The following is a 12,467-nucleotide window of genomic DNA, read 5'->3' on the forward strand; positions in this document are numbered from 1 at the left end:
TCCCTTTCAGAGGCTGGAGTTTCGTTTTTTATGTTTTTGTTTGTTTGCTTGTGTGTTTGTTTTTGAGATGGAGTCTCAGTCTGTCACCCAGCCTGGAGTGCAGTGGTGGGATCTCACCTCACTGCAACCTCCGCCTCCCAGGTTCAAGTGATTCTCATGCCTCAGCCTCCCGAGTAGCTGGGATTATAGGCGCCGTCCATCATATCTGGCTAATTTTTTTTGTATTTTTAGTAGAGACAGGGTTTCACTATGTTGGCCAGGCTGGTCTCGACCTCCTGACCCTTGTGATCAGCCTGCCTCAGCTTCCCAAAGCACTGGGATTGTAGGTGTGAGCCACCGCACCTGGCGGAGGCTAGGGTTTTTTTTTAAAGATTCTTTGGCGGGCCAGGGAAAGGGTGCTGCTGATTGGTTGGAGATGCAATCATATGGTTGTGGAAAATAGTGTGCTTCTGAGTGGGGCCACAGGACCAGTGGGCGGTCCAGGTAGAGCCATGCAAACGCCCGAAAAGACGTCTCAAAAGGCCAATCTTAGGTTAAACCACAGTGATGTTATCTGTAGGAGTAACTGAGGAAGTTGCTAATCTTGTAACCTCCAGAAAAATGGCTGGTAACCAGTTAGTCTCCACCTTAGCAGAATCCAGGCTCCTCTCATCCTCCTAACCTGGTCTTACCTTAGCTTTACAAAGGCAGTTTATTTTGGGGGAAGGGCTGTTATTTAAACTATAAACTAAATGTTTTCCAAAGTTAGCTTGGCCCAAGCCCAGGAATAATTAAGGGCAGTTTGGAGGTTAAAGGCAAGATAGAGGTTGGTTAGATCAGATCTGTTTCACTGTCATAATTTTCTCGTTGTTCTGATTTTGGAAAGGCAGTTTCGTAGCCCTTTCTTACTCTTCTCTACTGACCATGTTGCCTGGGTGGGATTATTGATTTTGCCACTAGAGGGCATCTGCCACCAGGGAGAGTTGAACCATTGCAAGCACAGAAACAGAATGCGAAGGTGTCTGGGTGCTTGCTGGTCAGAATGGTTGCCTTTGACCTTGCATAGGGAAGGAGGGAGGTGGAACTGGGGAGCGACTGACCCATATGAGGTCGTTCTCACGCAGCAGAAATTAGGCCCAGATCGCTAAAGCGTTTTTTTTTTTAAGAGGCCAGGAATTGTAACTTGAAATTTCCTGCCCTTTCAACATTCTGATATGGATAACACTCTGTTTCTTAAGTTGGGTCGTGGGTTCACAAATATTCATGCTACTATTATGCTTTAAATTGTACATATGAGGCCGGGTGCAGTGGCTCACGCCTGTAATCCCAGCACTTTGGGAGGCTGAGGTGGGTGGATCGCTTGAGGTTAGGAGTTTGAGACCAGCCTGGCCGACATGCTAAAATTCTTTCTCTACTAAAAATACAAAAATTAGCCTGGGTGTGGTGGTGCACGCCTGTTATCCTAGCTGCTTGGGAGGTTGAGGCAGGAGAATCGCTTCAACCCAGGAGGTGGAGGTTGCAGTGAGCTGAAATTGTGCCACTGCACTCCAGCCTGGGCAACAGAGCATGACTCTGTGTGAAAAAACAAAGAAAGAAAAACCAACAACAATGTATATATGGTAAGCATAAACCCTTGCAGTAGCAAATATTTTAGGATAAACGTTACAAAGGAAAATATTGTCTAGGTCCATGGAACAAATATGTCGCTGCAGCCCATTGCAGCCTGAGCCTTCAGTATTGAAAACGTGGGTAACTGAGGTCTGGAGACCGCCTGTTGATTTCCCGCATCAGAGCTGTTCTTCCCCCCTGGTGGGCGCAGACCAGAAACAAGCAGACACCATCCTGCCCGTCAACGTGATGATTCGGTCTTCGTGTTTGACTCTTTTAGTTCCTCACGTACCTGTTTTCACGAGAAAACAGCATCTGGGATGAGAAGTATGACGCGGTGGACATGCAGGACATGAACAACCCCCTGTCTCATTACTGGATCTCCTCGTCACATAACACGTGAGTTTCAGATGAGCCTGTGATGGGTTAGGCAGCACAGAGCACGTGAGGGTTGAGGCAGGGGTCCGATGCGCCGCTCTGGTGAGCCCTGTTGTGAAGCAGGTGGAGGGTGTAGCACCGCATTCCTTGGACTAGAATACACAGAAGCTTCTGGAAGGGGCTGGGAACACACTTCCCTTTGTCAGCTGGCATTGTAATAATAATCTCTTTTCTGTGGCCCTAAAAAGCTAGTAAAAACAAAAGTAACTTAGTTTATGTAACTTAGTAACTAAAGTAACATAGTAAACTTAGTTTTTCACGATTTGGGCATCTCACAGTAGCCACAGCAAAGCAATTCAGTGACTCATTGAATTGATTCATAGGGAGTGTGTACCCTGTGCCTGCTGGGAGCTGGGGATGTGGCTGTGAACAGGCAGCAGCCATGTCCTCATGTGCTGGGAGGAAGACCTCCATTGAAAGTTAACCACAGAATAGGACTTGCTGATGTGGGGAGCAGGTGATAAGGCAAGGAGAAGTGTTTCAGACAGAGGAGCAGCATGTGCCAAGGCCCTGGGGCAGGAACAACTGAGAGGAGTCTGCTAAGGCTGGAGTGCCGAATCCAGGAGAGCGGTGTCAGGAGGGGAGGAAGGCAGGTCCTGCTGGAGCAGGATCTTGTAGGTCACCGTGAGAGCTGTCGGGGAGACCCTGACGACTTTTAACCAGAAAATGAGATGCTCACAGGGGGCTCTTGGGATGGTTACTCTGATTGCAACAGAAGGAGGATACAGGATGTTGCGCTGATGTTCCAGTATTTAGTCTGTCTTATTGGGTGAGGGGGTGAAGTCCTTGGGTGATGGCCCCCAGAGCTGTGGGTGGGGACTTTCCTAAGTGACATTCCAGGGGGTCATCTGGGAAAAGGCTTTTTATGGTGTTATGCTCCAGGCATTTGGGAAGGTAAAATGTCTTTCAGGGGGAAATTGATTTCACAGTTCTCTCTTCCCCACCATGCCCATCATTTTAAGAGTTTGTGTTTCAGCATGGTGAATTCTAGAAAACCTAGAAGACAGTTAAGAAATACAAACTTAAAAAAAAAACTTTTATTTTCAGTTCAGAGGTATGTGTGCAGGTTTGTTATACGGGTCAACTTGTGTCATGGGGGTTTGCTGTGCAGATAATTTTGTCACCCAGGCATTAAGCCTACTTACTACCCATTAGTTATTTTTCCTGATCCTGTCCCTCCTACCACCCTCTGACAGAACCTAGTGCGAGGAACATAAACTTTTTTTTTTTTTGAGACAGAGTCTCACTCTGTTGCCCAGGCTGGAGTGCAGTGGTGTGATCTCAGCTCACAACCTCCGCTTTCCCGGTTCAAGAGATTTTCCTGCCTCAGCCTCCCGAGTAGCTGGGACTCCGGGCATGAGCCACCATGCCCAGTTTTTTTTTTTTTTTTTGTATTTTTAGTAGAGACAGAATTTCACTATGTTGGCCAGGCTGGTCTTGAACACCTGACCTCGTGATCTGCCCGCCTCAGCCTCCCAAAGTGCTGGGATTACAGGCATGAGCCATCGTGCCTGGCCTCGGAACACAAATTTTAAAAAAGTTGGGGTGAATCATGACAAGGAGGAAAGTGCATTGAAGAGTCATTCTTACGGCAGTTTTGGTGGATATGGCTCCTAGCATAGCCGATTGCACCAACAGTTGTTGAATGTCTGTTCTGTGCCTGGCCTCAAGCCTTGATATCAAAAGAAGTGCCCATCTTTGTTTAGACCGAGGACCCAGAGAGCGGCCGTGGGGCCTTGTTAATTCATCTTCTGCAGCTTTTTTTGCTTCTGACGTGCTTTGACCAACTTCTCCTCAAAAGAACACGTCCTCTCCACGCTTGCATTGCCCAGGTGGTCAGCAGTCACCTCCTGCGATTGTGGCCTGAGTTCAGAGCTCATGCCCAGTGTGACCGTGGGATTGTGTATTTCTGTCCTAGGCCTTAGCTTTGAGTCTTTCTAGATGGAAGGACTCAAAGTTTGGCAGCTCAGGCGGAGAAGTTCCCCCACAACATCCTGAGGTGCAGGCTTGCCCCCCAACTCCTGTGGCTGCCACCCCCACACGGCCACCTGCCTTGTCTCCTGCAGGTACCTTACAGGTGACCAGCTGCGGAGCGAGTCGTCCCCGGAAGCTTACATCCGCTGCCTGCGCATGGGCTGTCGCTGCATTGAACGTGAGTAGCTCCTTCTTGGTGGAGGTCAGGCTCGCAGCAAATTGAGGATAACTGTGTGGTTGCTCCATGTTTTCTTTTGAATTGTAAAAAGGTTTTAATGGACACATAATAAGTGTGCATATTTATGGAGTTAGAGTGTGATGTTTCTTTGTTTTCTTCTTTTTTTTTTTTTTTTGAGATGGAGTCCCTGTCATCTGTATCTCCTCAGCTTCCTCCTGGGCTGGTATTAGAGGAAGGCAAACAGACACCCGCTGTGTTTTGGCAGCTGGGTCCTAGGTGTGCACAGGTACCGTGTATCACCTGGATTGGGGGGGTCTCTGAGCAAATGTGAAAAGAATGGTCAGGGCTGGATATGGTGGCTCATGCCTGTAATCCCAGCACTTTGGGAGGCTGAAGTGGGAGGATTGTATGAGACCAAGAGTTTGAGACCAGCCTGGGCGACATGGTGAGATCCTATCATTACAAAAAGTAAAAAAATTAGCTGTGTGTAGTGGCATGCGCCTGTGGTCCCAACAACTTGGGAGGCTGAGGTGGGAAGATCGCTTGAACCCAGGAGGTTGAGGCTGTGGTGAGCTGTGATTGTGCCACTGCACTCTAGCCTAGGCAACAGAGCGAGACTCTGTGTCTAAACTGAAAAGAAAATAAGGGTCAGGTGGCATCTCTGCCTGGGCAGATGGCAGACACCTTATTTCCCTCCTTCCTTCTCATAGCCTCTCTGGCTGTTTTCCTTCCGGCCTCTCTCTCACCAAAGGCTCATGGGTGCATTTGGCTGAGAAAAGGCAACAACCAGCTTGTCGTGGTGTCTCATGCCTGTAATCCCAGCACTGTGAGAGGTCGAGGCGGGCGGATCACTTGAGATCAGGAGTTTGAGATCAGTCTGGCCAACATGGCGAAACCCTTTCTCTACTAAAAATACAAAAATTAGCCAGGCGTGGTGGTGCACATCTGTAATCCCAGCTGCTTGGGAGGCCGAGGCACAAGAATCACTTGAGCCTGGGAGGCAGAGGTTGCAGTAAGCTGAGATCGCGCTGCTGCACGCCAGCCTGGGCAACAGAGGGAGACTTTGTCTCAAAAAAATAAAAATAAAAAATAAATAAGTAAAATAAAAAAAGGCAACAACCACTGACTTAGGCTCCAGTGTTACCAAAACGACTCATCATGGAAGCAATGTTTTGTAGCAGTTATTCTATAGACTTTCTTCCCGTTTATGATTTTTCTCCTCCCTCAGGAAAAAACAAATGTTTAAAAGTAAAGCTTGAAGCAGTCAGCTCCTATGCCCTCCGGGGGTCCAAAAGATTGGGGATGTTCATCTTCCACATGACCCATTTCTGTTTGAAAATATTACTGTGAACCTTTACAAATAAATTTCTCATTGCTCTGTATCATTTCCACGGGCAGAAAAGGCAGTCAAGGTTTTCAACAGGTAAAGTCAGAAAATAAAACACGTGGTAAAATCTTCTTTAAAAAGAAGCATTGAGGTCGGGCGTGGTGGCTCACTCCTGTAATCTCAGCACTTTGGGAAGCTGAGGTGGGTGGATCAGGAGGTCAGGAGATCGAGACCACCCTGGCCAACATGGTGCAACACTGTCTCTACTAAAATACAAAAAATTAGCCGAGCGTGATGGTACGCGCCTGTAGTCCCAGTTACTCAGGAGGCTGAGGCAGGGGAATTGCTTGAACCCGGGAGGCAGAGACTGCAATGGGCCGAGATTGTGCCACTGCACTCCAGCCTGGGCAACAGAGCGAGACTTCGTCTTAAAAAAAAAAAAAAAAAAAAAAAAAAAGCAGCATTGAAACTAGCTTGTCTTGGACAGCTGCACTTGCATTATGTAAGCACACAGGGAACCCTGCGGATACAGGGAAAGCCATGTCCTCGTGTTGGCAGCCGAATGGAGGGAGTGTGGGTGTCCTTGTCTAGTAACTGAACTGGTGTGTGGGCCGGGGGCTGACCTCGGGGCTGTCAGTGAACACACGTGGTATTGAGGCTGCCGCGTTTCTCCCTGTAGTGGACTGCTGGGATGGGCCCGATGGGAAGCCGGTCATCTACCATGGCTGGACGCGGACTACCAAGATCAAGTTTGACGACGTCGTGCAGGCCATCAAAGACCACGCCTTTGTTACCTCGAGGTCAGTTGGCTGATTTCTGGGTGGTGTGACTTAAAGGGGAAGGCAGCTAGGGTTGGATAGACAGATGGACAGACAGGCAAACACACATAGACGCCTCCCTCCAAATGTGGGAAGGCCTGGGCCCCATCTTGGCCAAAGCCACTGCCATCAAGTTCTCACCCGAGTGTTGGCACCCCCTGCAGGCCGAGAGTGCAAATTGCTCCCGGGCTCTAGAGCCCCGAGGAGGCTCTGGCTGGGGAACCCTGTGGCTGCTCAGTGCCCACCCCACCTCCTCATTCTGTCTGGCCCCCACTTTCAGAACCCTCGAAAGAGAGGGAAAGGCTGGGCGCAGTGGCTCACGCCTGTAATCCCGGCACTTTGGGAGGCTGAGGTGTGATCACTGAGGTCAGGAGTTTGAGAAGAGCCTGGGCAACATGGTGAAACCCCTTCTCTACCAAAACATACACACACACACACACACACACACACACACACACACACACACACACACACACACACACACACATCATCTGGGTGTAGTGTCATGTGCCTGTGGTCCCAGTTACTTGGGAAGCTGAGGTGGGAGGATTGCTTGAACCTGGCAGGCAGAGGTTACAGTGAGGTCAGATTGCGCCACTGCACTGCAGCCTGGGCAACAGAGCGAGACCCTGTCTCAAAGGAAAAAAACCCAAAAAAACAAAAACCAAAAAAAAAGTGAGGCAAGGAAAGTAAAATTCCCCTTCTGTCCTAATTCCCTCTTTTGTGCCCAGTTCTCACCCCCACCAAACCTGTTTCTACAGGCAGAATCCAAGCAGCCAGTAGTGGTGGTGGTGTGTTTTTTGAATACCCACCTGGGGCCACGCTGTGTGCTAGGGTCTTTGTACATGTGATCATATTGATTCTTTGCCACAAAATGAGTATGGTCATCCCCATTTAACAGATGAGTAAATTGAGACAAGGAGGGGTTAAATGGGTGAGAACATTTAGGTTCATTTCAAGGGTTTCTGACCTCAGGTGTAATCCTTTTCTGTCCCACCAGAAGATCTTGGTCTGGGCTGGAGGTCAACGAAATTGTTCTGTAAAGAGCCAGATACAAATGTTTCAGGCTTTATGGGCCCTGTGGTCTCTGTTGCAACTATTCATCCCTGTTGCTGAAGTGCAAAGCCGCCATGGGCAAGAGGTAAACACATGGGTCTGGCTGTGTTCCAGTTAAAACTTGAATTACACATTACAAAAATAGATGGCAGGCCAGATTTGGGGCAGAGGCCATCATATGCCGACTCCTGGTTTGGGTTCCTTATTATTTCTGAGAGCTGGCAAGAGGCCTTCTGTAGGCTCAATGGAATGATAGTTGTCTTTTTATCCTTTCTGGGGTAGAATAGCAGTTACGAGTATGGGTTCTGAGTCCTTCTCGCTGAGTTTGAATCCAGCTGTTGAGTACTAGTTTGGGCAAAGCACTTACCATTCTGTGCTTCAATTTCCGTGTTAAAAAATAGAGGTGATAACTGTGTGCACCTCACAGGGCGGTTGTGATGATTAAATGAGATGCCATTACAGCAAGTGCTTAACCCTGCTCCTGGCATAGAGTAACTGTTCTGTCAATAAGATCGATTATTTTTTTTCCTTTTTTCTTTTCTTTTCTTTTCTCTTTTTTTTTTTTTTTTTTTTTGAGATGGAGTCTCGCTCTGTCGCCCAGGCTAGAGTGCAATGGCAGGATCTCGGCTCAGTGCAACCTCCACCTCCCGAGTTCGAGCAATTCCCCTGTCTCAGCCTCCCGAGTAGCTGGGATTACAGGCATCCACCATCATGCCCGGCTAATTTGTGTATTTTGGTAGAGATAGGGTTTCACTATGTTGGCCAGGCTGGTCTTGAACTCATGACCTCAGGTGATCCTCCCGCCTCAGCCTCCCAAAGTGCGGGGATTATGGGCATGAGCCACCGTGCCCAACCCGATTGGTTATTTTTATTGCATTTACTGCAGATGTCCCTTGAGCTGGGTGGAGGTGTTGCTGTGAGACAATGAAATTATGGACGTCTTTTTGCACTTGGTGAAAACCTTTCAATGAAGGCATATGATGTCTCCATCGCAGCGTTCTCCCCTGTGGGGCCCTAGCCCTTCTAAGTGCCAACCTCCATCAGGCAGATGGAAGGAGCCTGTATTAACAGACACTGTGCAGTGGCAGCTTACACTCTGCTTTGAGAGTTTGCTTTCATTTGCAGGACATAGGTGCTTATGGTTGTGAGCTGACAGTCATTCATTGAACATTATCTCATTCGTGACTACAGGAAGTTTTTTCTGGTTAAAATAGGGCTGGAATCATCTAACACCTATAGGGCTAGAACTCTGTAATCATACATTAATGCATTAATGTTTTGGCAGCAAAAGCCATCCTTATTGGTATTAAGAGGGATTTAAGAAAATGATTGCAAGCAGCATTCATTCGAATGGTTCAGATTTTGCTGTCAGTTACATTTTGATACCAACTTACTAGATAGCCTTTGTTCTAAAAGCTTTTTAGCTGTTATGTTCTAGTAAGGGTGTGTGGATCAGGTTTGGGGAGTGAGCTGGGTCCACGCTTCCCAGGAGTGATGAGGCTATGATTTACTTGAGCTGGAACATGGTTAAGGATTTTATTTTTATCATAGTCACTTTATTTTCACATTTACCTTCATTTCTATTGAGTGACGTGATTTCCTATTTATGGAAGTGACATAGCTGCCTTTAGAATAATTTTGTTTCATAGTAAATGCCATGCACAAGCCTCAGATGGATTCTTGGTGGGAAAAACTCCATCTATACAGTATATTTCTTGGATAACTGGGGAAATTTGAGTATGTTTAATGATCAGTATGTCTAATGATCATTATTTAAAGATAGTTTCCTGAGGTGATATGGTGTGGTGATGTCGGGGGATGTTCTTAAGAGATACCTGTGGGGGATGTCTGCGCCTTATTTCAGATGGTTCAGGAGGAAACGTAAATATGTGTATAAATGAAATACAAATATAGGCTGGGCACAGTGGCTCACGCCTGTAATCCCAGCACTTTCGGAGGCTGAGGCGGGTGGATCAACTGAATTCAGGAATTTGAGACCAGCAGCCTGGCCAACATGGTGAAACCCTATCTTTACTAAAAATACAAAAAATTAGCTGGGCATGCTGGCAGATACCTGTAATCTCAGCTACTCAGGAGGCTGAGGCAGGAGAATTGCTTGAATTTGGGAGGCGGAGGTTGCAATGAGCTGAGGTCACGCCATTGCACTCCAGCCTGGGCAATGAGTGAAACTCCATCTCCAAAAGAAAAATAAATAAATAAAATAAAATAAATAAATACATAAATAAATGACTTTTCTCCTGCCTCAGGAGGAGTATGTGTGTGTGTATATATATACACACACACATAAATATATATGTATGTATATATACGTATATATGTATATACATGTACTAATGATATGTGAATTTATACATACACCTTCACATGATATAGAAGGATACAGGTGATCCTTATTGGTGGATTCTGTAACTGAATTTACCTACTTGCTAAAATTGACTTGTAACCCCAAATCAAATCTCAAAGCACTCTGAGGTCATTCTGAGACACGCACAAAGTGTGGGAAATGAGACTCATGCGATGCACACGTGTTCAGCTGAGGTTGAGCAAAGCAGCGCTCCCCTTCCTGGTCTACAGCGTGAAAGCTTCAACAAGTGTCCTCACCATCTGTTGACTGCCATGTTTTTCCTGTTTTTGAGCTTTTTCTTGGTGATCTTGCTGTTCAAATGGCCCGAAGCACAGTGGTGAGGGCTGCCTGGTGTTCCTGAGCAGGAGAAGGCTGTGATGTGCCCGATGGAGAAAACACCTGTGTCAGATACGCTTGGTTCAGGCACGAACTACAGTGATGCTGGCTGTGAGCCCAGTGTCAGTCAATAATATATACCAAATCAGGTGTCTTTAAACAGAAACACACATAAAACAAGGTCAGATATTGATTCATTGAGGAAAATGTTGTGACCACAGGCTCAAAAGGCCCTGATCCTGTATTTCCCCTTAGGAGCAATGGCTCAGGTATTTGCCAATCAGTGTTGGTGGTGACTTTGTGAACCATAACCCCAATAGATAAGAAAAATCAACTATAGATACACACACACAAATGATCTATAAATACACAGACACCTTATAGAAATATACATATATACCCATACAAATAATAAGTGTATGCATGCATACATATGTAGATTACATATGTGTGCATATGAATGAGAATATATAAAACCAATATACTTTATAAATAGAGGAAGTAATAAACATACTAAAGTAGGTGGATGTGCACGTGGAACAGCGTCCCCGTTGGTGACCCTGCGTGAAGCACACATGGGTGCTTATTGTGCTGTCTGTTCATCTTTTCTGTAGGTTTGAACTTTAAAAAAAGATTAAAGACTTTTTTCTGTAAGTTTAAAGATATGAATAGATGGAAAAAAATATAGAGAAAAGGTGCATTCTGGGGTATGGGGAAGCTCCTGAATCAGATTGCAGCTGTTCTGAGTCCCAAGACTTGTGCCCTCACACCCAGGATGAGGTCCTCTCCTTCTGGGAGGGCAGATGTGGGGGTTGTGCCCCCCGAGCAGCGCCCGGTTTCTGTCGTCCCAGGGAGTTGCCCTGGCCCCTCTGTGGGGCAGATGCAGAGGTGTGTGCTCCCCCTGCCGAGCTGCCCACCCTCTTCTGCCTGCAGCTTCCCAGTGATCCTGTCCATCGAGGAGCACTGCAGCGTGGAGCAACAGCGTCACATGGCCAAGGCCTTCAAGGAAGTGTTTGGCGACCTGCTGTTGACAAAGCCCACGGAGGCCAGCGCTGACCAGCTGCCCTCACCCAGCCAGCTGCGGGAGAAGATCATCATCAAGGTAGGCACCCCGGGTGCTGCTGTCAGCTGTCCAGGGAGCCCAGTGGCTCGGTTCCCCGGCTCTGGGTCCCATTCACCAAGTTCTGTGTCCTACTGGGCCTGCTCTAGGTCCCACTGCACAGGCTCATATCTGCTCTCCTTACTAACACTGTGACCCTAGGCAAAGTCATTAACCTTTGGGAGCCTCTGTTCTCACCATTCTCTGGGGGAGATAATACTGGAACCCATCTGGCTAGCTTGCTGGGAGCATGACGTGAGGGAAGGCGTGGAGAATGCGTGGAACCGCGCCTGTCATGTGGTTGGTGCTACGTTAAGTGCTAACCTGTTATAGTTCATTTGTTCATTGGTGAACCTTCCCCATCCTCTCTCGGAGTCAGCCCCATGCGAGGTGCTGGAGGTGTCCAGCGACCTGGGTGCTGTTCCTGTGATTGGAGCTTCCAGTTGTGTGGGAGGCGGGCAGTTGCTAGAAAAGGCTGAGTGCAGCAATAGAGCTGATGTTCCCAGCACTGCAGGGGAGATGAGTGATTATATCTGTGCCTAGGGATGCCACGGTAACATTTGGATTTTTGAATTATTAGGATAAAGAGATCATATATGCCATGGCTTAAAGCACAGAAGAGTTTATTTCTTCCCCATGCGAGGGAGAATGTTCTGTGAGTTTTGAGCTCTAGCCCACAAGGTGACTCAGGGACCCGGGGCCCCCGCATTCTGCTCTAGCATCTCTCAGGGCAGCAGTTTTCAACTGGGGTTTCACAGACCCCTGAAGAATCCACGGTTAGAATCAGAGGGGCACTTGAACTTCAACAGAAAAAAAATTACATCTTTATTTGTTTAACCTGTACATAAAACTTAATACTTCCTTCCATTGTGAACATTGGCAGCAAGCCACTTGGCGGGCTCTGTCACTAGCAGAAGTCATGAGTGTTTTCATATCACATTTACAGTTATTGCAAATATTTCAAAATAATGTTGTGCTCGTCATCACTTTGGAATTACGGAGGTTATTAGGTCTGCCTCTAGATCTTATTTAAGATGTTAATGAAGAAACCCATCTATTAGTGTATTGCAAATATTTATTTAATATCTTAATCATGTTTCAATATAATTGAGTTTCCTTTGTAATTTTATGCATTATTATTCTGAGAAAAGCGTCTGTAGCTTTCCCCAGATTTTGAAGGAGCTCATTACACAAAAACGGTGAAGGGACTTTGCTTTGTCCTTGTTTGTGTGGTGGACGCTTGGTCTCAGGCACATCCGAGTTCCAGCTCAGATCACGGGAAGTCCAAG

At 47.0% G+C, this 12,467-nt stretch overlaps 1 protein-coding gene across 3 annotated transcripts in view; it reads left to right on the forward strand.

The window, feature by feature from the left end:
* The window catches only part of PLCG2 (phospholipase C gamma 2), a 178,130-nt gene that overhangs the window by 109,485 nt on the left and 56,178 nt on the right, over positions 1-12,467 (forward strand). For all 3 annotated transcript variants that reach the window (XM_019012688.4, XM_055366757.2, XM_055366758.2), the window contains 4 exons: positions 1,868-1,986; positions 4,092-4,177; positions 6,184-6,304; positions 11,013-11,181. In XM_019012688.4, coding sequence (XP_018868233.1) covers positions 1,868-1,986; positions 4,092-4,177; positions 6,184-6,304; positions 11,013-11,181 — 495 coding nt within the window. The remainder of the gene's footprint in view (positions 1-1,867; positions 1,987-4,091; positions 4,178-6,183; positions 6,305-11,012; positions 11,182-12,467) is intronic.

This window comes from Gorilla gorilla, chromosome 18 (genome assembly GCF_029281585.2).
Source record: "Gorilla gorilla gorilla isolate KB3781 chromosome 18, NHGRI_mGorGor1-v2.1_pri, whole genome shotgun sequence".
NCBI lineage: Eukaryota > Metazoa > Chordata > Mammalia > Primates > Hominidae > Gorilla > Gorilla gorilla.